Source organism: Urocampus carinirostris, chromosome 5 (assembly GCF_059441175.1).
Source record: "Urocampus carinirostris isolate Australia breed hairy pipefish chromosome 5, RoL_Ucar_1.0, whole genome shotgun sequence".
NCBI lineage: Eukaryota > Metazoa > Chordata > Actinopteri > Syngnathiformes > Syngnathidae > Urocampus > Urocampus carinirostris.
The window spans coordinates 9,975,774-10,001,015 of NC_142353.1; the positions used below are offsets into that span (position 1 = coordinate 9,975,774).

At 41.3% G+C, this 25,242-nt stretch overlaps 2 protein-coding genes across 3 annotated transcripts; one reads left to right on the forward strand and one right to left on the reverse strand.

Moving 5' to 3' along the window:
* Positions 1-492: 492 nt before the first annotated feature.
* LOC148365163 (bromodomain-containing protein 3-like) lies at positions 493-19,881 on the forward strand. Of its 2 annotated transcripts, none has more exons than XM_088335626.1 (12): positions 493-658; positions 3,235-3,528; positions 8,022-8,133; positions 8,197-8,334; positions 10,515-10,665; positions 11,501-11,673; positions 12,307-12,714; positions 12,789-12,917; positions 13,704-13,910; positions 13,999-14,240; positions 17,554-17,864; positions 19,192-19,881. In XM_088335626.1, exons 2-12 carry the CDS (start codon positions 3,437-3,439, stop codon positions 19,308-19,310), a joined length of 2,082 nt encoding a protein of 693 aa, XP_088191752.1. In that variant the 5' UTR covers positions 493-658; positions 3,235-3,436; the 3' UTR covers positions 19,311-19,881. The 2 variants fall into 2 exon arrangements, with proteins under 2 accessions (XP_088191752.1, XP_088191753.1); XM_088335627.1 differs by having other exon boundaries at positions 13,704-13,886.
* Positions 19,882-21,255: 1,374 nt separating this feature from the next.
* brd3os (BRD3 opposite strand) lies at positions 21,256-24,159 on the reverse strand. The gene has a single exon (XM_088335628.1). The coding sequence runs from the start codon at positions 23,438-23,440 to the stop codon at positions 23,135-23,137; it is 306 nt and encodes a 101-aa protein (XP_088191754.1). The 5' UTR covers positions 23,441-24,159; the 3' UTR covers positions 21,256-23,134.
* Between the last annotated feature and the right edge of the window lie 1,083 nt (positions 24,160-25,242).

Consider the following 25,242-nt stretch of genomic DNA (forward strand, 5'->3'; position numbering starts at 1 on the left):
AATTTCCCTTTGCAATCCCGACCTCAGAACAAACATACATGCCGTATCCCGGGGTCTACTATACTTCAAAAAGCATGCAAGTGAGCCTTGATTTTAGAATTGCAGTTAACCATGAAAAAATAGCAATCTGAATGCATGTTTAATGGTATTTAGCTATTAGCACTAGCCACATATGGATGGTACATAATAGCCATCATTTTTGTGTTTCGACAGCAATTCGTTTCAGACGCTCGTTGTTGCAAGAATCTGAAAAAGAAAAATTGGGCAAGACAAAAAACGGAGGCCGCGGCCGCCATCATGGAGTGCCGCGTTGCACGCTGGTAATTGTCGTTTGCCATTATTGTGTCACAACTAAACATTAACCAATCCTAGCTGTTCTTCGTTAATTTGAACCAATCACATCAATTTCTAAATGCTTTTTTGTGAGCCAATCACAAATAGAGATCGAACGGAGGGCGTGAGGGCCAATAGGGAGGCTTCAGATAGGCGGCCAGCCAATGGAGGCACAACAACAGCCGTGACGCGGATAGTCACTACGGCTGCGCGGAAAAGAGACAGCTGATAACTCATCTATTATGCTACTCGGCTAAATCGGAAAATAATCTCAAAAAAGTCAGCGCGAGCTGCTGCTGGGGCCACCGGAGGACTGACGCTCAAAGTAAACACGTCCGTCGGGTAAAGTCGCGGCGATGGCCGCTCGGCATGTCGAGGGGGAAAGTGGAGGGGGGGAGCTCGCTCGGTGCCCTCAGACAAAGCTCAGCTAACATGCTAACAGTATGCTAATATGCTAACAGCGCTAACATCGACGCTAGCTAACCGAAGCGTCTGTTTCGGCTCTGGTGCCCGGTAAAATGCGTGGATGTCCCCTGCACTGTGAATGTCTCGAAAACTAAAACACCAAATAATTGTAAAATAACGTTAAAGGGCTGTTTTGTATCTATCTCGCACAGCCTCTCTGGTGCGTCGGCTTGCCCGCCATCTTTTGCTGGCTAGCTAGCTTAGCAGTTTAAGGCTAGTAAATGTGGTAAACTGTTAAAATGCGTGCATTGTAGCATGTTTAATCGTGGGGTCACGTTTGGTGACGGCGTCCACGCCAAAAAACGCTTTCTTGCGTTGTTGAAAGACCTGCGCTGTAGGTCGCTGTCGACGGCTGCTAGCCACAGCCTTTAGCGGCCGACGTGAGTGTCTGGAAGCTACCGAATCGGGCCGAGCGAGGCTAGTTGACTTTTACATTGGCTTTTAACCTCATGCGCGGAATTGTGAGACCTTTACACGCTTGCAAAAGTATGGACGAAGTCAAATTATTTCTGTATCAAGTGCAAAGTGATTGTATGGGGGCGATTGCTGCAGCAATTTACGTGCAAGGCGCCGTTCAGTGATTCTATGTTGAGCAGTAAAACATTTTTTTACAATGCATTCTTGTGAGATGCAATTGTTTTATTAATGCAATGCCAGGAGAAACGGTTAACATAATGGTTTACCTAAGGTACTGCTCTAGAAGTTGAGAATAAAGTTATAGTGTTATGTAATGCAAAAACATGTATAGTTAAAATTAACAAATTGTAGCTTCACCCTCAGTGCCATCCCCACCCTAAACAAGCGGGCAATTCTGAAAAATATCTATCTTGCCTGTGTGTAGAAAAATAAGCATTCATATCTAAATAAGCGACTTATCTAGGACTTGTTCCTTTTAAATGTTATTGCACTATTTTCATTCCATTCTTGTCACGATGCACTTAGAACTTAGGCCAGTCCCAAATGTCGTTCTTTTCATCCTTTTTTTTCTTTTAAGTCTTTATTAGAGGGTTATCCTCGAGTTCTGTGTCCAATCTGGTTGTAAATGTTGTTCACTATTTTTTTTCTCAACAATTACAAAAAAACATTGTCCTTCTTTCCGTATTTATTACAAATCCACTGAAATATTGCAAGTCTTTTATTGTTTTAATATTGCTTTTGATGGATAAAATTGTAATATCCCATCTTAAAATATTATAATAAAAGGCATATACAGTCTAAGGCATGCCATAACTAAGTCCATTTGTAAATAATCCAAAATGGATGACATTTGACTTACACAACATAACTATAATTTATTTTGAGACAATCGCATAGTTTTGCATTCAACAATAACATAATAAATGTGGGCAATCCAATTTCAAAGAAGATATTTGGGAATTTGGCGTCTGTGTCCATAAAACACAGCATTTCCCTCTGTTAAGGAATGTCTGACTTTACAAATTATGAACCATGTATTAGTAGTCCACAACCTTTTTGGATTCTGAGAGCTACTTTTTTGTTTCAGATTAGAACTACAGGCATAATGTGTGTTTCTAAAAAGTTATGTTATTGTGTTGTGCTATTATCAGGGTTTTACTTAGGTAGAGTTAGAATTGGCTAATGTTGGTCAGACTTAAAATTGATGACATTCTGATACTTCATGGGGTCTGATATGTAGGTGCGCTCATTGTAATAAATTCGGACTCGCAAACTAACCAGTAAAAGTTGCTGAAAGTGCCCGAATGGAAAACGACACTTTTTTTGCTAGATAACATCCAAAATTTTGAGGCCAATTTACTCGTTTGGCATATTGCCCAATCTTGCATATTGGCTCTGCTATTCTTAAAAAAACATATTTTTAGTAATCTGGTCTTTAAAACTGAATTGTTTTCATTGTCGATGACAACGACATAGTTTACATTTGTTTACAATAATGTTAGATGTGGGACTCCATGATAAACCTATCATAAAATACTTGAAAAAAAATGTGATAGACGTATTGGCCATCTGACATGTCCGCAATAATGTTGTTGCAATGTCCTCCTAACTGGGTAGAGAGCAGTCCATGAATACATGACCAACTTGAGTGCCGAGGTATGGGCATTTGGGTTGGGTTGTTTTTGTATGTGTTTGTCTTTCTGTCGGTCACCCCTCTAGAGGGTTATGACCAGGGTAGATGGTAGATTATACATGTATATGAGATAAAAACCTTGCAAACAAATGGAGATTAGTCTTTTTAAAATAGCATTACAATTTTCACACAATACTTTGTCACCTTTATTCTGCTGTTGATAATTTCCTGATATTGGAGCTATAGCTGCTGGGGTGTGAAAATTCTAACAGAATATTCTTTTATCGTTTACTCTTGTTTTAAACGTGGAATGAAACGTTTTCTCGAATTTGTCTAAGTTGCAATCTGAGAAGCCGCTGACCTGTCTGCTGTTGTGTATTGGCTAGGTTGTAGGATGGGAGTTTGTCTCCTGGGGGACGTAGCCCAGCTGAAGGAGCAGCACAACTGAGGAGACGCCAGCACACCGCGCACTCTTCGATCGGACCTTGGAAGCCCTTTTTCGTTTTTTTTTCGTCCCGTCCCCCTTCTCCCATTCCGCGGTAGGACGCTGCATCCCCACGCCGCCATAGCGCGTGGTCGCCGGCCAGCATGTCCGACGCCCCAGAGGCCGCACCTACCAGTCCCCCTACCCTCACCAACCCTCCGCCGCCAGAGGTCACCAACCCCACCAAGCCTGGCAGGTGAGTCCCAAACGTCTGTGTATCGGCACTTTGGGTTATATGTGACGCTGGTGTCATTGTATACCAGCTCAGTAGCCTAGATGGTAAGGCGCCCGCTTTGAGACTGGGAGGTCGGTGGTTCGCGCCCCGGCCGAGTCATTCCTAAGACTTAAAAAGTGGTCGGCGGCGCCCTCTGTTGGCTGCGGCTGCATCGGCTCGCTACAACGGGTCAGGTGCAATCGACATTTCGTTCTGTGTACATTGTTACACAGAATGACAAATACAAGGAAATTATTATTATTATTATTATTATTGTGGGATTGGTCATAAGTAAGCCTGGCTAATAAAACAAAATCGATAATCATCGTGATATAATTTTTGCCACGATAAATAATAACCGTATTTACACCACCCGAACACCGGAAAAATTAGTGCGCCAATGTAATGAAAACGCAAGTTCCTGACCAACATTCAGGAAACGAAGATGATGACAGGGACTAGCCAATCGTTTTGCAGGAATGGGGATAGTGCGCCTCACTCAAAATTAAAGGGAAATAACAACGTGGTCAAAATAGGAAAAAGACACCAGCATATCAACAGAAAGTATCAGACTGGAAAGGCGCTTCTTCAGTTGTCTGGAATTATTTTGGAAACGTAGTGTCCGATAAAAAAAACTGCACCAGCATCGATTGCAAACCTGGTTGACAATGTGTGGACACCAAGACGTTGCGCCAAGTTTATTCCATCATTTAAAACGACATCACCCACTAGAATATACAGGAATAAAAACAATTGAACCCCAAACGAGTGCTAGCGGGCCAAGCACCGGGCCATCGAGTGTTGAGCCCGAACTGTAACAAACACTCATTACAACGTTTTCCAGAAGCGTGCCATTTCTTTTTGTTTATATAAATGCAGACCATTTATTTTGTTAACATTGTAAGACACTTTAAGACTTATCGTACATAAAATATATAACTTGTTCATTTCTGCGTGTAAATCAAAATTCGTGTATTTGTGGTTATTTAATTTCTGGGGGATTGTAGGTCTACTTGAGGTTATGTGCAATGTTCTGCATTTTGATTACCTTATGTTGTTAATTTTTAGTTTTGTTTAATATTCTGAATATTTGTGAAATTCTATGTAGTAATTTGTCACCATATGCTTTTGTTCAGACATTAATTGTTGATACAGCATCTGGGTTTGTCAACTTTCAATCAGAGGCAAAAAATTAGAAATAAAATGTTGGGAAAAAAGATGTTATGATTGTTGTATAGACTAATAGAAAATTTGATTTTGTGATAAGTTTTTGTCATATCGCCCAAGGGTTGGTCACAAGCAATGCTCCCTGTAATTTTCCACGGGTCTGAGCATTCACACAAAGTCGGTGAGCAACGCTTGAAACAACAGTGAGCAACAGCAATCCCAAGTGTGGCAACTAAGTCATTATCAAACATGTCCAAAACTTGACATCACGTTACATTTGGCTTAGTTTACATCAATGCAAGAATTTTTTTTTCACTTTTGAATGAATTGACTCGTGTATTATTACAAACGTCATTTGTTTTTACAACAATTCTTTCACCAGATTTCCATTTCTTTTTTTTTCCTGGTATCTTTTGTCGCATAATACTAACATTTTTGGGGGCTTATTTACTCGGTTGCACGATACACAACTGCATTTAATCGCATTTTTGAGTGGAAGTACAATGTTGCCAACAAGATCGACTTGGTATAATTGGAAATTATTTGAATGCAACACAAACTTCTTTTCCTTTTCCTTGTTTTTTTCTTCTTTTTTTTTTTAATTCCTTTAAAAAAAAACTCATTGTGTTTATTTTTTCCTAGCTGTTACTTTTTTCTTTTTGTTTTCAATTTACCGTATTTTCCGCACTATAGGGCGCACCGGGTTATAGGGCGCACCCCCAAAAAATAGTTTTTGGTCCTATATCTTCCATAGATAAGGCGCACCGGATTATAAGGCGCTACAATGGGAACGTCGACAAAACAGTCAGATGATTCAGTCCAACTGATTACCCCCTTAACATTCCCAAAGCTTGCAAAGAAGCAAATACGTGTCGTAGACACGTGCGGATGCGGTGTCCGTACGATGTCACTTAAATGCGTCATTTCAAATATCATTCGGAAGGTTGAAGTCTTGGGATTCAAGAAATGCCAAACATTTCTATGTTTCTATTTTCTTTTTCACTCGCAACTTTACTGTGCATATGACAATAAACACTTGGAATTGAGTTTAATTCACTCAACTCATCACAGCAACATCAAGATCGTTCTAAAACAAGATACCGGGAAAACATAAAGCCGCATAACTCACCTAAGTTCTCACGTTCAATAATGATACGCAATCATGGTCTTCTTACAACCGTTAGTGAAGTAAATCCAGGAGAGTAAATTATTTGCAAATACAGACTGATAAAACATGTTTCTCTATGGTGTACTTTAGCAAGCTTGCTAAGCTTGCTACGCCATTGCTAAACTCGGCCAATTGCAAGATTTGTTTTGGTCATCTAGCCTATTGGAGGCTCTGAATAATTTCAGCCAATAGCGATCGATTTAACTGATGATTGACACATCTTTTTCGGCCAATTGCAGGGTTTGGTTTGGCCATCTATCCAATCCGAGGCTCCGAATAACTTCAGCCAATAGTGATCGATTCAAATGATGATTGACACATTGGTTAGCCAATGAAACGCCGGTATATAAATCCCAGCATACACCGCGGACTTGCTACGCCATTGTTAAACTCGGCCGATTGGAGGGTTTGTTTTGGCTCCAAATAACTTCAGCCAATAGTGATCGATTCAAATGATGATTGACACATTGGTTAGCCAATGAAACGCCGGTATATAAATCCCAGCATACACCGCGGACTTGCTACGCCATTGTTAAACTCGGCCGATTGGAGGGTTTGTTTTGGGCATCTAGCCAATCCGAGGCTCCGAATAACTTCAGCCAATAGTGATCGATTCAAATGATAATTGACACATTGGTTAGCCAATGAAACGCCGGTATATAAATCCCAGCATACACCGCGGACGACTTCGCGCTCGGGGGAGAATCTAGTCGGCGGCTGTTGAGTAAGTTGCGAGACCTTGCGAATTTAATATTGAGCCATATATAAGGCGCACTGTGTTATAAGGCGCATGGTCAGCTTTTGAAAGAAATTAAGACTTTTAAGTGCGCCTTATAGTGCGGAAAATACGGTATTTGTTTTTCCTTTTTTTCTTTCTTTTTTTTCCTGGCTTTTTTTCTGATTTTTTCCTTTTTTCTCTTCCTTTTTTTCTCAGCTTTTCACTACTTTTTCATTTTGGTATTTTTTTCTTTTTTGTTCTATTTACCCCCTCCCTTTAAGTCATTTTGTGCACAATTTTACATATTTGGTCGTGTAGGGATGAAAGAAGCAAAAACAACCTGAAGAGCCGGTTCCTTTTAGTGAGCCGAGCTGAAAAAAGCCGGTTCTCGAAAAACTCTGACTTTACTCAACTTCGTTCTACTATGACCTTGACTTCAAAATACCGCATTTAGAACACAACTTCAGGGGAACCCGTGTATTCTTACCTTTATGCACTGTAACTTTGACTTAATTCGCTTCTTTATTAGCAATTTGGAGCCCTGATTTTTGTGAGCTAGTTAGATTTTCTTGTGCGCGGAAAAGCTCTGGATAGTGCGCAATTGCGCACACACGCAGCTTAGAGGGAACGTTGCGCTGGATAGATTTTCTTGTGCGCTGAGAATGTGCGGGCAGTGCGCGATTGCGCACGCGCGCAGCTTAGAGGGAACATTGGTCACAAGTAATGTGCTATCTTTCAGTCGCTTATTTTAAAGGATTGTGAAACCTTCAAATAAGGGATGCACCGAAATTCAGAAAAAAAAGAAATGCATGTCGAAAAAATGTAATTCAATCACGGGAAACTTCACATACAATAATAAAAATAATTAATGACAAAATTAAATACTTTACAATGCATTGAAATTGATGAACAGCATTTTTAAAGGCCTAAGCATTCATTTAACATAAAAGTACAGTGTACTGTAATCATTTTTTTTATGACCAATAACTATCTTTTTACTGTATACCAAATCAGAATGCAGAACACAATGCTCATTTGTGAAGTAGCAAAAATGTGAAAAGTAGACGGCGTTAGACTGAGCTGTTATTGCAAAGGAAAACTGACACGGAATAAATAAAAGCTAATTTAAAGTGTTGTAATTTATGTAGGTAAAAAGAAAAATAAATTTTAACTGTTTTAAAAAAAAATCTGAAAACAAAGTGAGGAGAAACGGTTGAGTGATTAGAAATGTAAATTACATTAGAAAGTTTTTTTATACACAAAGTCATAATGAAAAGAAGGAGATAAACCTGAAAAGCCTTGTTTCACAGAAAACTTTGTGTTGAAAATTTGGTGCATCTCAACATCAAACACTGTAAAATATACTTGACATGGAATTTTAAGGAACATCAGTCATGTGACAGGTTGTCCATGTGCTTGCAGGAAGACGAACCAGCTGCAGTACATGCAGAACGTGGTGGTGAAGACACTGTGGAAGCATCAGTTTGCGTGGCCTTTCTACCAGCCGGTGGACGCCATCAAACTGTGTTTGGCGGTGAGTGGCGAGCGCAAGAGCGGTATAGGGAGGAACTGGGCTGAGCGTGTCATGTGCCGGCAGGACTACCACAAGGTGATCAAGAACCCCATGGACATGGGCACCATCAAGAAGCGCCTGGAAAACAATTACTACTGGAGCGCCAGTGAGGCCATGCAAGATTTCAACACCATGTTCACCAACTGTTACATCTACAACAAGGTGAGTGGGCTGTCAAAAGGTGTAGTGCAGATTTGGCCCCTCCTCCTCTTCTGGGGGTCTTCAAACATCTTCATAGTACAATATACCCTTTGGATACAAAATGAGTGCATTTGGGGGTCATAAAGTGAATATTCTAGCAGGGATAGAAAATGCTACCTGAACTGGTAATTAGTAAATGCATTCAGAACCCCTGGTAGCCTGGGTAAAAAAAACAACAACAATATATGTATAGGTAATACTCATGCAATACAATTGCATAACATTAAAAATAAACGAAAATAATAAATACAATTGCATACCTGCCAAGGTCTACGGTTTTCTTGAACCCACTACGGTATTACGGTTGGGTCACAAAAACTACTTTTTAAAAAAAATTGTATAAGTCTTCGGTGCCGTCCGTACACTTTGGATTACTTTCTATCATATCGTTATGGGGTTTAACGCACAAAAATGCGTTTATCCGAGGAATCAACTTCTTGCCCTGAAGAATTCTCGCGCCGGCGTGATGAGGGGGCCCTATCGTGGATGCAGTGCCGGAGCTAAGGCTAAGCGGCTAGCGCCGTTATAAGCCTTCAGTACTGTCCGTAATCATGGTAAATGTGAACTCTATACCAAATAAGACAGACGAACTGGCTGTGCTGGTGAAAAACGTCAAAGCGTACACGGAGTGCAGTTTGCTGTGTTTTACGGAAACGTGGCTCACGTCTAGCATCTCGGACGCTAACGTGTAGCTACCTGGAGCAACCGGTAGCTACCGGAGCTAACCTCCTCTCCGATTCCCGGCTTAGCGTGTGACGTCATCCACTCCACTAAACGGAACTCCGGAAAACGAAAAATCTCCATCAGCATACATCGCAGGTAATTGACTATGCAATTTATTCAAAATTATTATTATTTCATATCGAAACTGATCAAAATCAATTATATAATTATTCACTCACAAATATATTGGAATATCTCAAATAAAAAGTTTCCAAATTAAACTGAAAACCAACACTGAATAATTAATTTTAAATTGCTAGATAAGCTTACGGCATTAGCATTCGTGAGCACTTCTGCAAACAATGTATTGCGTGCGACGTCACGTGTCCTTTTATGCTTATGAGAAACTTATGGCGAACACGAAAGAAAGATAAAAGTCACAGGAGATTGCATACATGTCACATTTAGTTTGAAATATGAATAATCTCACAAAAACATTGGATTTCACCGAAAAATGTTGTAAGTCTTGACTCGGCCAAGGCTCAAATCTGACCTCCGAGTTCAGGGGTGTTCGCCCAACCCTAAGACCATGAGCGGGTCTCTTGACAACGCCCTACGTGAGACACAGGGCTTACTGCACGATAGGGCGTGCCGCACAACCTGGAGAAAATGTGAGACTTTTATGTGCGCCTTTATCGTCATGAAAATACGATAGTACAGTGGAGTAAGCAGGTGAATGCAAAGCCCTTAATCATAAAATGTCTCAAAGGACTGCACAGGTTAAAATTGCACCATCCCCTGGTCGTAAACCAAAATGCAGTCAAGGAAAAACTTTAACATGAGTAAAATAAGAAACTTTAAAAAGGGGCCTCGCAATTGGTAATCCCCCTTCCACGATGACCATTGTGCAATAGATGTTTCATTGGGTAACAATACTTTGTTGCGATATATGTTCCTTCTTTGTATTTCTTGAAAGCAGCGAGCTTTGTCTTAATGGTTATCATGTTTTGCTTCTCCCTTTAGCATCACTGTAAGCATTGGACCCATAGCCAGTGCACACAGTATAAAAAAATACAATATTTTATTGTCTATGTGTTTATGAAGCACAAGAGATTGTGAACTGAATGAAGGGACTGTTGTGGGAGGGAGTTGATCCAATAGCATTTGATCATTTTCATGATGCTGTGACGCAAACCAATAGCAGACCAGCATCTGATATGACATGGACCAGCAGCAAACTGGCGTCTTAGAGAAGTAACTTTTCATACGCACAAGTTAATTCATTTTTGGGCCTGCAAAATATTGTTGATGCGGTTTAATGGGTAGACTGCTGTGAAGATGGACCAAAAAAGATCTTTTTCTACACCTTACCATGAAATATTTGCAAGGCAGTGTTGGGTGATCCCATGAATCTACTGTACCTTCAAAAAAAGTAAAGGTTATCAAGTTATTTCCAGTCAACAGGTTTGTAATTTCAGCCCACAGACGACATTGTGCTGATGGCGCAGGCCCTGGAGAAGATCTTCTTGCAGAAGGTGGCACAGATGCCTCAGGAAGAGGTGGCACTACTGCCGCCAGCCCCCAAAGGCAAGAACAAGAACAAGCAGGTCACCACTGCGGCCACCACAGGTTAGCATGCTTTTTTGATGTCCTGCTGTGTCAGAGGTCTTTAAACACACCGTGAGTTTGGTGGCTAACGCTAGTCTGAGTATTTTCCTTCTTCCTGCAGCCAGTAATCGATAAATCTCAATGTACAACTGCTCATTTTCTTAGTACAGAGGCTCCCCTACTTACAAACATTTGACTTACGCAAAACGGTACATACATTTTTTTCGGGATGCCCAAAAATACCCGGATATTGCTGTAAGTTAGATTTTTATATCGTGTGCACCTTTTTCCGAGTAGAGGACATTGCTGTAGTGCTTCTTTCCGCCACGTGGCGCTACAAGAGGTCATCCAGCATCCACACCGGAGAAGAAATCCGGCTTCTACTTAGTGGTTCGTGTGTAATCATAACAAGGTTTATAGTATCGCTAGCGCGCTAAAAGCGTTTGACGTTTTTATTGTCTGAAAACTCGTGCATCCGTTCAACGTGGTTGGTGTAAAGTGTAAGAAAGAGAAGAGCTTTTTGTATTTCGCTTTTTTTTGGCCACTTTTTCCACGGAGGAGGACCTCTTGAAGAGCAAGTTCCAAAAATAAGTAAAACCTCACTTTATTTATCTTTATAGAGCATATTATTTTATTGTTTATTTTTACTACAAAACAATACAGGTTACTTATACAATCCTTAAACTTACTTATATGAACCTTAAACATACAAAATATAGCACTGAAGCAACTTACGAACAAATTCATCGTATGAACGATCGTCCGGAACCTGACTCGTTCGTACGTCGGGCAGCATCTGTACATCTTGTTATTGTTGAGGTTACATCCTACTACGAGTTGTTGCCTTCTTATACAGTGAGTCAGCAGGCGGAGTCTTCGGCATCTCCGCCCACCTCCTATCCCTCGCCGTCTCAGACGGCCATCATTTCGCCCGCCCCCACAAATGTCCAGGCCGCGCCTCCCGTTCCCGCCGCGCTGCCACAGCAGCCCCCTGCCGCTATGATGCCATCGGCTCAGCCTGTCGTCAAGGTGAGCAAGAAGTAGTATTGTGAAATTTTGACTTCGTGATAAACGTTAAATGTGATGTATGTTGTGTTGGGCTGCAAGAATTAGTCAACGTTGTTGAAAAAAATCAATAATAGAAATACAGAGAGCCCTTCCTACTTTGCGCTTTAGTTATGGCTGGTTTACTGCTTCAATGATTTTGAGTTGAATTGTCTTTATTGTCACTGGTATCAACGTATCGTGCATTGTGTTCTGCAAATGCTATCATAAGTGGAAGGTTGTATGTGTGTGTGTTTGGTGGGCATGACGCTGTCTGTGTCGCAACTTTGATAAGGTGGTGAATGCTGTCAGTCTATGTTTATAGATTTATGTCTACTAACTGTGCTCTGCAGTATTTGGTCTATTGTACATTTTTTAAAATCTTTGACCAAATCTGATTAGTCGACCAATTATTCAATAGTCTGTGACAAGTAGACTTTTATGATAAGTTAGTTGTAGCCCTAATGGTGAGGCAAGCCTAACTTGTATGGAGTGTTTTGGTTGTTGTATTTTTGCGTGCATCAGGGTGCTGCTTGTAGAACTTGGCAAAAAGGACTAGATTCATTCCTTTCCCATGATTTATCGAAACGATAAAAGTCCTCCTTGATGTTTCAACAGAAAAAGGGCGTCAAGAGGAAAGCTGACACAACAACGCCCACCACTTCTGCCATTTCGGCGAGCCGTGCAGACTCGCCCACCCCACAGGACGTCAAACCGGCAAAATTGGCCTCAGCCCGCCGGGAAGCTGCCGCTCGCCCCACCAAAGTGCGACGAGAGACTATTGAAGAACCAGCAGCTGGCGATGTTGGTGCCGGGGGTGGCGTGGTGGCTTCCGCTGGGGCCGGGCGGAAAGGGGGTAAGACAGGAGAGCAGATGAAGCACTGCGACGCCATCTTGAAAGAAATGCTGTCCAAAAAACATGCGGCCTATGCCTGGCCCTTCTACAAGCCGGTGGACGCCGAGGCCCTCGAGCTACACGACTACCATGACATCATCAAGCATCCCATGGACCTCAGCACTGTCAGGGTAGACCACATCAGCCGTGGCGCCATTGAGCTGTGCCCGTGGGTTCGTATAACAATGTGGCACTCTCATTTCAGAAAAAGATGGACAAAGGCGAGTACTGCGACCCGCAGAGCTTTGCCACAGACGTTCGGTTAATGTTCTCCAACTGCTACAAGTACAACCCCCCTGACCATGAAGTGGTGGCCATGGCCCGCAAGCTTCAGGTATGTTGCAGATGACAACGTTGAAATCAAGTTATGTAACAAATGGGGCGAGAGATCAACTGCAGGCAGGCATCGCTACCAGGCTGTATAATTGGTTTAGCGTTAAGAATGTCCGACACTAGCACTTATGACTAGCTGCCTAATTGATAATGCTCTATGCTAAAGCAATGCTTATGGTCAAAATGAAGCTACGCGCAAGTGCAAGTAAGTTTTGCATGATAAAGAACATACCGTTAATTCCTGAATACAAGCCACTACATTTTAAGCACCGCGGCTTTAAACACAAAGAAACATATTTTTTTGTTAGGTTTTTAGTGGCGGCACCAAAGAAAACGCCAAGATGCTCTTTTCTACAGTACACTAGCTCTGGTGCAAGGATTATGTATCAATTATGTGTATTATGAAGTGTGAAAAAAAATGACAGTAGCATTTTCTAGAGGTAAATTGTAATGTGAAGGACATATTCCCGGTAGTCATTTTCTATAGGGAGATTTGTCCCAAAAATATTTACACACATATTATTCAGATCCACAAATATATATTTGTGATTTATTCAAGATCCAACAATCATATGTCTTGTTTCACAGCCAATTTCTTTTAAACGTAATGGAGAAATTTTATAATTGGCTTTGAACATCCCTAAAAAGTGCTTGAATCTTTGGTTGTGGCTTAAATTTCAGTGCAGCCCGTGCGAGTCCCGTTGCAAAATTAATATCTCAGGAACCTTAAAATCCAATTCTTTTTGCATGTAAAATATACAGTTAGTTGCACCCTTCCCCCTTGCAGGATGTGTTCGAGATGCGTTTCGCCAAGATCCCCGACGAAGGCGTGGAGGCGTCGGCGCCGTCCACAACGCCATTGGTTAGTAAAAGCACGGCCTCGTCCGACAGCAGCAACAACTCCTCCTCAGACGAGTCGTCCGACTCGGAGGAGGAGCGCGCCACGCGATTGGCTGAGCTACAGGAGCAGGTTGGTGCTGCCGGCCAATACCAGGTCAAGAACGTTCTACTTTTCTCCACCTCGAGCTAGCGCGCTTTATCCGGTCCGCTCGGCGCGGACGCTGACCAGTTTTTCCCTGCAGCTGAAGGCTGTGCACGAGCAGCTGGCCGTCCTATCGCAGGCGCCCGTCAGCAAACCCAAGAAAAAGAAGGAGAAGAAAGACAAGGACAAGAAAAAGGACAAGGCCGAAAAGGGTGACAAAGGCGCAGCCAAGCCCAAGCCAGACGATGACAAGAAACCCAAGGCCACCGCCCAGCAGCCCAAGGCGGCCAATCAGAAAAAAGCGCCGGCCCGCAAAGTCAACAGTACCGTCGCCGCCCCCAGGTCAGCGTTTTGTTCCACTACACTGGTGAGGGTAGGGGTTTAAGGCCTTTGTCAAGCTGAGCGCTGATGTTTGTTACTAAATAGCAAGAAGGGCACCCAGTTTGAAATGCATTTCTAAAACAACTTATGTTGTTACGATGTTATTAGCAGGTTCATTGTATGAAGTATTGTTAAATACAATCATTCAACCACAAAAAAAATGTTTGACTAGAAAATCGCATTGACCCTGCACTGGTCAGCCATTTTCAGAACAGGTCCGCAGGCACTCTTGTGGTTGATGAATCTGAGTGTGGGATTTGCCTGATTGTTGTTGTCACTTCCTCTTTTTCTTTTCCTTCGAACATTGCTGCCATCACCTCAGTCATGCACTCTTTTATTATTTCTCCATCAGAGAAAGTCTTCTTATGTATGGCCCATACCCACGACATTACAATTTCTTGTTGTCACAGATTTAACAGTAACCTTGCTGGACTGTTGATATGACTGCTTCAACCTTACAATTTTTAGCCTTCTTCATTCTGAATTAGTAGGAAACTTTTCAAAAGGGCTGTGCTCTTTAATATAACGGCACTTCACTTTTTCACTTTTTATTATAGCATCTGTCTCCAAACATGTTAAGCACATTGGTTTTGTACTTGCAGGTAGCAAAATGGATGCATATTTGTCGGTCCATTCCTCATGAAAATGGTGGTTTGTCTTTAAGTCATCGTTTTTGTCTGATTAGTTCTTCCCCTTGTTGCACGTAAACTGACAGATTGTAAAGTGCCAGGTACGACCCTGGGTCCACCAAGAAGTGTGCCACGGTCGGGTCGTGGACTGAGGGCTGCTAATTGAGGACCCTGGCTCTATATGGTGCTCTTGGTTTAAATCAAAAGGCCAGTTCGTTGTACTGTGGAACCTCGGTTCTCGACCATAATCCGTTCCAGAACCCTGTTCGAAAACCGATTTGTTCGATCACTGAAATCATTTTTCCCATTAGAAATAATGTAAATCGTTTTAATCCGTTCCAACACCCTGAATGTTTACCTTGAATGGTTAACGTAAACATAAAGCTAACCCAGGCTAATTGTACGTTCACGTTATCGTAATCTTCCATACGAAAGATTACGCTAACATGAACGTGTAAAAATAAAAAAAAATCAGGTCGTTTACAAGTCATTTAGCACCCAGGTCTCCACAACAAGTGGTGAGCGGTTCATTGGAAAGGGGGCTCCGTTCCAACACCCTGAAAGTTGGGCTCTGTTCCAACACCCACATAAAGCTAACCCAGGCTAATCGTACGTTCGCGTTATCGTAATCTTCCGTACGAAAGATTACGCTAACATGAGCGTGCAAAAATAAAAAAAGGATAAAGAAAAGAATTATGGATAGGATTTCTTACCTTTGTGGTGGTCAGCAGAAGGTGCAAGTGGACGGCCGTTGCTTGCTTATAGCACTCACTCCCTTAGCCACATCACTAGATTTCACAGCCTCCTTATTCTTTAGTATCGTACTGATCGTAGATTTAGCCATGCTGTATTCCCTAGCAAGATCAGACACTCGCACACCTCCTTCATATTTTGCTATTATTTCTTTCCTAAATGCAATAGTTGTACGCACTACTTTTCTTTTTTCACGTGTAGCAACTTTGCTGCTTGCACTGACTTTCTTCGGAGGCATAATAAGGGGCTAAAACACCCGTACGCCGCTCAGCATCGCACCCTAGCGTACGCACTCACGCATTACCGGCGTTCGAACTCCGATTTTTCGGTCGGACTCCGATTTGTTCGAACTGAGAGGCGTTCGATAACCGATGTTCCACTGTATTTCTAAGCCATTTTAAAGTAATCAGTTGATTCTTACAAGTATTGAGGCTGGGGGGCATCTTTTTCCCCAACACCGGTAATTCATAAAAACAAGTGAGTAAGCTGAACAAAATGTCACTGAAAAAATAGTCATATACAGACGCTCCCCTACTTAAGACCATTCGACTTACGAAAAACTTTTTTTTGGGATGTAGAAAAATATCTGGGCATTGCTATAAGTTAGATTTTGTATTGTGTGCACCTTTTTCCCCGAGTACAGGACTGTACTGTCGTGCTTCTTTCCGCCGCTACCGGCGTGTGGCGCTGTGAGAGGTCATCCAGCATCCACCTCGAAGAAGAAATCCACTTCCTCTTCCTAGTTCGTGCGATAACATTCTATATTGTATCTCCAGCGTGCTAAGAACTTTGACGTTTTTATTGTTTAGTATCTCGTGCATCCATTCAATATGGTTGGTGTAAAGAATAATTGAGCCGTTCCTTTTGAAATGAAAGTGGAATTAGAAAGATTGATGCGGTTGAGGAAGTAGCCTAACTCTTGAAGCCCATCTTCCACAAGTAAGTTAAACTTCACTTTATTTATCTTTATAGAGCATATTATTTTATTAAATTTGTTTTTTTGTACAAAACAATACAGGTTACTTATAAAAACCTTAAACATAATTACATTAACCTTACATACAAAATATAGCACTGAAGCAACTTACGAACAAATTAGACTTACGAACGATCGTCCGTAACCTATTTCGTTCGTAAGTAAGGCAGCGTCTGTATTGCAGGTTACAAGCTGCAAATCATGAAATCTGCAGCCCAAAAGCAGAAAGTTGGTTTGAAGTTGGCAAGAGACTTGAAAGAGACTGGCAATAAGCGGAGGTGACGATGAGTCTCACATAAGCGACGTTGAAGCGCAAGGAGGAAACGAACTGCGGATCGTCTTCCATGACAACAATAATGAAGATTTCATTGAATTTAGTGATTTTGATTGAAAATTATAGTTTAGTAAGCTTGTCCTTTTTGCTACAGTTTTCTGAAAAACTCATAATGTGTTGCGTCGTTACTGAAGTGAACAGTTATGTCAATCATGTAATGTTTGCATATGTGCGAACTTATTCAGCCCGTTTTTCTTTTATTTTAACCTGCTCTTCAAGAAGACGAAGTATGTTTTTGTTGTTTGGTTTCATCAAATACATTTCTCCAAAAATGCGACCTATACTCCGTTGGGAATTATATTAGTTTTTGTTCCTTCTTATTTATGCATTTTTGGCTTTTGCAACCTATACTCTGCAGCGTTTTAAAGTCCGTAAAATACGTTAGTTTACTACCTAGGGCCTACATGGAATGTCCATAGTTCCAAGTGTCCTTCACAATTTTCAAAAATGAGCTTTGTACTGCTTGTTAACTGAGGGAAGGAGGTTGTTCACCATTTTTCAGACATAAATCTTGTTCTGTCAACAATTCGGGATTCTTGATATAATTTGTCTCTTAAGTAAGAATTGCGTTTCCCCAAGCAGGCAGGCCAAAAAGGGCAGCAAAGCGGCTGGAGGAGGCTCTGCCAATGGCGAGGACGGCGGCGCCAACGAGGAGTCGTCTTCTCTGCCCATGTCCTACGACGAGAAGCGCCAGCTGAGCCTGGACATCAACCGCCTGCCCGGGGAGAAGCTGGGCCGCGTGGTGCATATCATCCAATCCCGCGAACCTTCCCTGAGGGACTCCAATCCCGACGAAATCGAGATCGACTTCGAGACCCTCAAGCCGTCCACGCTCCGAGAGCTGGAGCGCTACGTCAAGTCCTGCCTGCAGAAGAAGCAGCGCAAGCTCATGCGTGAGTCGCCTCCCGAGAAAAAAAAAACACCTTTTGTGTTATTACATTCTCATCAGAAAAGAGTTGAAGGGACAGTGAGTGTTATCGTGCATCTCCTTGATTAAAAAAAAAACATTAATTTAGGAAAAACATTGATTAAAAAAAAAAACAAAAAAACATGAACTAGGCAAAATGCGGGCCACAGGCTGTCAGGCTTTTTAATCTGGCCTGCCGAACTTTAAGGGTAAAAGTATGACAATACATAATAGTATTAAATAAAGTTGTTGTTGGTTTTTTTTTTTGGGTGCCAGCTTTTTCTCTATTGTCCCTTGGTGTGTCAGCAAAAATACTGTTACAGGAATAGTGCATAAATACTGCAAAATTAGTACAAAACTAAATGTGAAATTTAGTGCTTCAAAACAGGCACCTAATATAGTATTTTTCTTTGTTTCTGAGTGTTTCAAAACCAATTTGATAAAACAAATCTATTTGAGGGCAAATATAAATCTAAAATGTAGATATCTGCGGGTACCGTATTTATTTGTTTATAACATGCACATCTAATTTTTAGTTAATATTGATATAAAATTTTGTTTCGCTTTTTCTAAGCATTGTAAGTAACAAACATGGTTGAATAAGTCCAGCCATGATTAAAAGTATTTATTGGCGACTTTACAATATAGTTAATGTACTTAAAGTCTAATTCAGCATCATACACCAAAGAGTGGTTTCCCGTGTTGTGTTTTTTGCATTTGTTTTTTTCTATTCTGTAACATTCACCTTTGGTACTGTAGATAAAAAGTGTGATAATGAGATAAAACCTATTGCTGTTTCGTAAGTCACCTATATCACTGGTGTTTTGGTTAGGATTTGTCACATTCTCTACCGCAACTTGTGTACGGTTCCCATTGCACCCAATGTTTGCGATGGAGGGAGTGATATTTTTTGACTGACCAATCATTAGGCAACTACGGTAATATACTGGACTACCATAAATCTTATGTATAACGCACACTCATGCAAAAAAAGGATGTATTTAAGACAAATAATAAAGTAACATGTAGATATGAGTTTATAAATATTCTAAAATGCAAAAAAAAAAAAAAAAAAAACATAGTAAAAGGCTTGGCTAAAAAAAAAAAAAAATTGTGCTTTTCGGTCACCATGAGCCCAGGTAGTTTGTATTCTTCCTTGTACATTTGAGCTCTTCTTTTCGGCTGCACAACACAATATGCTATTATCTATTGTCGAAATAATATATAGTGTCTCTTTAAAAAAGAAAACAAAGATGGCTATTGATTCACCATGCAGATGCTCGCGCTCCAACCACTTTTTATTCCCTTTCCAGAGAAACAAGCTGGAGGCGGAGCCTCAGGGGGCGGGGCTAGCCGTTTGAGTGGCAGCTCATCTTCCTCATCCGACGACAGCTCATCGACAGGAACGTCCTCTTCCTCGGACACAGACTGAACACAAACATACATATACGCACTCTCTGGACTTGTTACACACACGTATATAAATATATATACACAAGTATACACACACACCTACACACACACTGATGTATGTACATAAGCTGAGCTGTTTTTTTAGTACCTAGTTTTGTTTTTTTAACTTTTGTTGTTTGTGGAGGAAGAGAAAACTTTGGTGGCAGACTTTGCGCAGGCCGGCCAGCGTTTCCCTCACCAGGCGCTTCCATCCCAGAAAAAGGCCGCCAAAAACAAACAAACCCTCACACTACACTGCTGGCGTCACAGCTTTTAATTTGATCCAAATTGACGTTCTTAACCGCTTTGGGTCACACGTCGTCGTCAGTCGCTCTCTCTCAATTGGTTTTGTATTTTGCTACAAAAAAAAGATTGATTTGATGTGTTTGCATGCACTCCGTCGGGTCGTACGTCAGCACTGTATGGTAGCTTGCTGTATAGTCGCTTCTCGTCAGCCGGAAGAAAAAAAACAGCCATTTGGTGTAATTACTGATATGGGATCCTTATTTTCTGACTTCGTTTCTTTTTCATAAATAAACACGTCAAGTGACCTTCGACTGAGTGGCTTCGGCGAGCCGGCCAGTGTGTTTGGCTCGGATCGAGGTATGCTTGGGATCGCTACAAAGTAGCATGAAAAGCTGCATAGTTTAGAGAAAGCAAAAAAAGGACTTTGCAATCACTCGACATTGTAAGTTCATGTTTATAAAGCCCTTTCATACGGTCTCAAAGGGCTGCGCAGGGTCCACAATTCTGGCAGTGCGAGCATCCATTTATCCATATTCTATGTGGGATAGAAAAACTGCAAAAAGCGGCCTGAAAAAAAAAAGAGCATTATTTGTTTCCTTTCCAGGGGGCTTCAATATATATTGAGTGGGCACACATACACAAAACAGTCAACATCAGGGTTTGCACGATAATGGAATAAAACGTTTTTGTTTTTTTTTTCTCGGGGGACCTGTATTGAAATTTTGATGCCTTATTTTGATTTTAAAAGAAACGTGCATTTCCTCGATAATTTTTTTTGTTTGTTTCAGGAGAACTTAAAGTGACATGCAAACTTACCTCGAGATGACGTCATTTCAGACTGATAGTATTAGACTGGAAAAAATAACAACTATAGATCTAGAAGTAAAAACAGAATTGCCGTTGAATAAATGCTCTTAATTGTCAGAACAAAAGACAACAAAATTGGAGGGCTTTTCATTTCAGTGTAAGAAAGCGATTTAAAAGGCAACTGGCAAGCTACACGCTAGCGTCAGGTAACTGCAACATTTTCAAGGTCTCTGATGATTAAACTCCAAGAGTCACAAATCTAGTGGTTTTCCACGTAGTAGCGCTATTTAATCTGTTTCATGGGTAATGGATCTGGTGTTAGTGACTAGCCATGTTCGGTAGTGTTGGCATAAGAGTCTTTAGCCTAGCTGTTATTTTTCTTCCCGGATGCGTTAACAATCCATGAAGCACCCACTGGTGATCAGCATTTCTTTGCGCTCTTCTGACTTTCCTCTGAGTCCAATGAATTTATATTCTATGTAACAGGCAGCTAAAGCTACGGGCTGTTGTGTTTTTTTGGTGGCCAGTTGCTGAAGGTCTGTTTGACTGACGGCTTACACCAGCATTCCACAGTCGTGCGCACACGTCTTGCAAAATTTGCCTCACCTTTATTGGTTAATGCTATCAAAATTTGCCTTTGATTGCCCGGAGCTGTTAAGACCGTAACTGACAATTCTTGCTGGCCAAAAACTCCATTATTCAAATAACAAACTGGAACTATAAGTCCTTGAAGGAGGAAAAGGCAGTGTCTTGCAATGAAACAATCACACTATGTCACATTGCGATCTCGAATAGACTGATTATGCAGCACTAGTCAACATCAACAAAGGACTTTTTTTTCTTTGTTAAAAAAGAGAAAAAGGGGACCTACAAGCTTATCTTATTCTGGTTCCCTTTAATGTGCAAACACTTTTCACAATAATTACAATTAAAGCAGTAACTGAAATTATGCATATGTTCAAAAAACTGCAAGCTCCCCATCGATAACAAAAAAAGACAGATGAAGATTTGTATCATAAAAAGCAATAGTTTATGGGCAGCATAACAGTAAATTGAAGAATCATGGTGTTTATGTGGACCTTTACAGAACTGGTGACAAAATGTTCTTTTTTTTCTGCAATTTCATTTAAAAAAGGAAAATGTCATACAAATATTGCAAGTCTTTCATTGTTTTAATATTGGTGATGTTTTACAGCTTATTCTTATGCTTTTTCATTATACTGTAATTGTATCAGATGGAAATTTTGAGTTTTGGCCATAATCTGTATCATAAAACTATAACACATCAAATTATTCTCCAAAAGACCATTATCAAATTTATAAAAATGTGAAATATTATTACCAACATTTTCTGCAGTATGTTTTTAAAATTTGTTTCTCCAGTAAAATAAGGCTAATCGGCCTCAAAATGTGACCTAGCAGTTCATTTTTCTAATTTTTAAGATTTTTTCTCCATGTCTGGGGGGGGAAAAGTGATACATTTCTTAGTATACAATACTATTATAAGTATTATCTTATTCTACCACTAAAACAAGAATAAAATTCCTTGAGATTTTTCAAAGAGTCAAAATTAGCTGCCAGATAGACTTTCGTGTCAAATTAGAATACTATACTCATTAATAATGAAGTCCAGAGCCTCTCGTGATCTATGAAAATCTGGCAAAGCCGCCACCTTGGCCTATTTTTAACATGCGCTCTGCCAAACCCGCTCACAGCAATAGTCGACTGGGGATAAGTTTGCAGCCGCACAGGTGCAGTTCCTTCTAGGTGCAAAGAAAGGAGGAGAGGGAAGCCACCACCAGTGAAACAAATTGCTCTAGGCTCGTGCTCTCGTCAATCGTTGACTGGGGATAATGGATTATGGCCAAAACAGTTCAGTTCATATTATGCAGGCTATAAAGGGATGTCTCAGCAAACAAGGGGGAAGGGGGTGCACTTCGCTGGCCCCGGTTCACAGGGCATAATGAATCATGCAGTTTATTTGAGGTGAGCAAAAACAGCACACTTGACAGAAGTGCCTACTGCTGGTCCCCACTCACAGAAATATGGGATTGCAGATAATGAATTATGTGTGGGTGAAGTCCATTTTAGACTTAAATAACGGCAAGAGCTAACAAAATTATGCTCTGCAGGTCCTGCTCTCACCTATATACGATTGGGGATAAAGAATTGTGGCCACAGGGGTTCTGTTCATTTTGGGTGCTGCCACCTATGAGACAAGTTTGCCCGCAATATTTGAATAGAGATAATGGGTTGCAGCCAAAACAGTGGCATTCATATAATGCAGGCAACAATGAGACATTTTAGAGGCCTGAACTGGGAAAAAAATGCTCTGCTGCCCCATGCTCACTGCAATAGTTCATCATTGATAATGAATTACAGTTTCACAGTTCGAATGGCAGACCTCCGGACCAAAGTGCCTTCTGCTGGTCCTTGTTGCAGATCTTGGCTACACAATGCAGTTAATTTTTGGTGGAAATTGCTAAAAATGTGACCAAAGTACGCTCTGCAATCCAGGATTGGGGATAAGGGACTGCAGCCTCAAAAATAAAGTTAATTTTACATGGAAATACTTGCTTTGCTGGTCCGTTCGCAGAAGCAGAAATCCAGTGTTGGAGATTGCGGCACCAAAAATTAAGTTCATTTTAGGCGTAAATGCTGTCAAAAATGTGTTTTGCTGATCCAGCTCATAGCAATATGGGAACGGTAATAACGCCGCACGAGTGGAATACACTTTTCATTCCTGAATGGCTACATGAGCGCGCAGACTTTGGAGCGACCCTGCTGCCCTCCCAGGCGGCTCTTGTCGGGGACAACAACGGCTTTGTTGCCGTAGCTGCTGTACCAGGCGGACTGGCTTCGGCTGAGGTAAGAGTGCGGCTGCGCAGACGTCGTCTTCGTCCAGCCCTGGTGCAATTGTTGCTGATGCTGCTGCCACACGAGCAGCGACGTGTCCGAGTATCGCAGGCGGACGAAGGATTCGGACAAGCCTTTGGCAGCCAGTGGGTTGCGGGCGGACGCTTCTAGAGTAGACCTCCCCGACGACGACGAAGCCATTGCGAGAAGTCATACCACGAGCCCGGGTTTGAACCCAACCGTCCACGGGAAGGGCATCCTAAGCGTCTGTTACCATGACGACGTGAACACAGATTGGCATGTCGAATTTGTTTACAGATTTGATTGATGTCCTGGACGCTTTCTGATGACGTGACCAAAAAGTGGCGATTTGACACATATCTAATGTAATATTGTGTTATGGAAACATCTAAAACATTCACCAGTGAAATGATGTCACAAAAATACACAAATCTATTTGGAGCTGTAAAAAAAATACGAATACTAATACTAAGAAAAATATGATGTCGGTTGTCGCCGACAAGTGACGTTATCGCGTGTTTCCAACGCGCGGAAACCCACTTTATTTTTTCCCCAGATAGTCCTAAATGGGCTGTGAAATAAAAATGGTTTAAAATAAAGGAAACCACACGACTGTTGTTATGAAAAACTACGTGAAATAAATTCAAGATCTACAATCTCGCAACCACTTGACGTCATCACATACACTCAAAACACCGAAGGCCTGCCGTTCCGTAGAAAACATCCGAAGTAGACCTGCCTGCGCATATTGGCCGCCTTGGCAAATTATTGTGCGGGGTGAATAAAAACGTTTGAAATATTCTCGTGGATTCAATTTGGCTGCAAAAACACATTTTGAAGTCTGGCCCTTCTGCGTTGGCTGTGTTAGCATTTAGGGGCTAGCATGCCTTCGCTTTGCGGTCCGGGTAACGACAAACGACGCCGTAAAGTCTCAATCGTTCCGGTGCCGAACGTTCTCTGAACTATTTTACTTTGTTTTTGATTCCAATTTTCTGCAAGCAATGTGACCACAACATTTATGAAATGCACACAAACGGTGGTGGGCTTTTTTTAACATTCATTTTTTTACTAGTATATGTAACCATGGTAACGAGAGAGGAGACTTTAAACGTCCGCAGTATCGTAATATCCATCCATCCATCCATTATCTGCATCAATTTTCCTCAGTAGGGTCGCAGGGGTGCTGGAGCCCATCCCAGCCATATTCGGCAGTGGGAAGGGGACACCCTCAAGTGGTTGCCAGCCAGTTGCAGGGCACACAGAGACAGACAACTCACTCGCTCATTTGCACCGAGGGACAATTTGGACCGGCCAATCAACCTGACATGCATGTTTTTGGAATGTGGGAGGAAACCGGAGTGCCCGGAGGAAACCCACGCAAGCACGGGGAGAACATGCAAACTACACACAGGAAGGTTCAATCTCATGACCTCAGAACTGTGCTGCACACACGCTAACCACTGCTCCGCCGTGCTGCCCCTTATAGTAATATATGGGTTGAAATTAGATATGGGTTTGTCCAAACCGCGTTTGTTTCGAGCAAGATGTATTTTTGTTTCTTCTTTGGATAGAACATTTTTTCCAGTCTTTTGCTCGTTGCTGGAAAAGTGGATCCCATAAATGTAGACAAAAAATACGATTTTAGAAAATCTTTTACGTATAGAAAAATAATAAATATTTAATCGTGTACAAAAACAGAACAAGAAAATTTAGAACCTTCTGAATTAAAAGACATTGAGGCTACTACAACACAAGCTTGACTAGATCATGATTAAATACTACCTACTGAACATTTAAATGACCAAACAATGAAAGAGAGATGTAATATATGAAGGTGCAGAAACTAAATATAACTGAACAAAACATGAAAGAGAGAAGATATAAGATATGAAGTACATGCTACATCGAACTGAAAAAAACATAAATGGGTTGAGATGTAAGATATTTAGGAGCACAAACGAAATGTGAATTTCCCTTCGGGG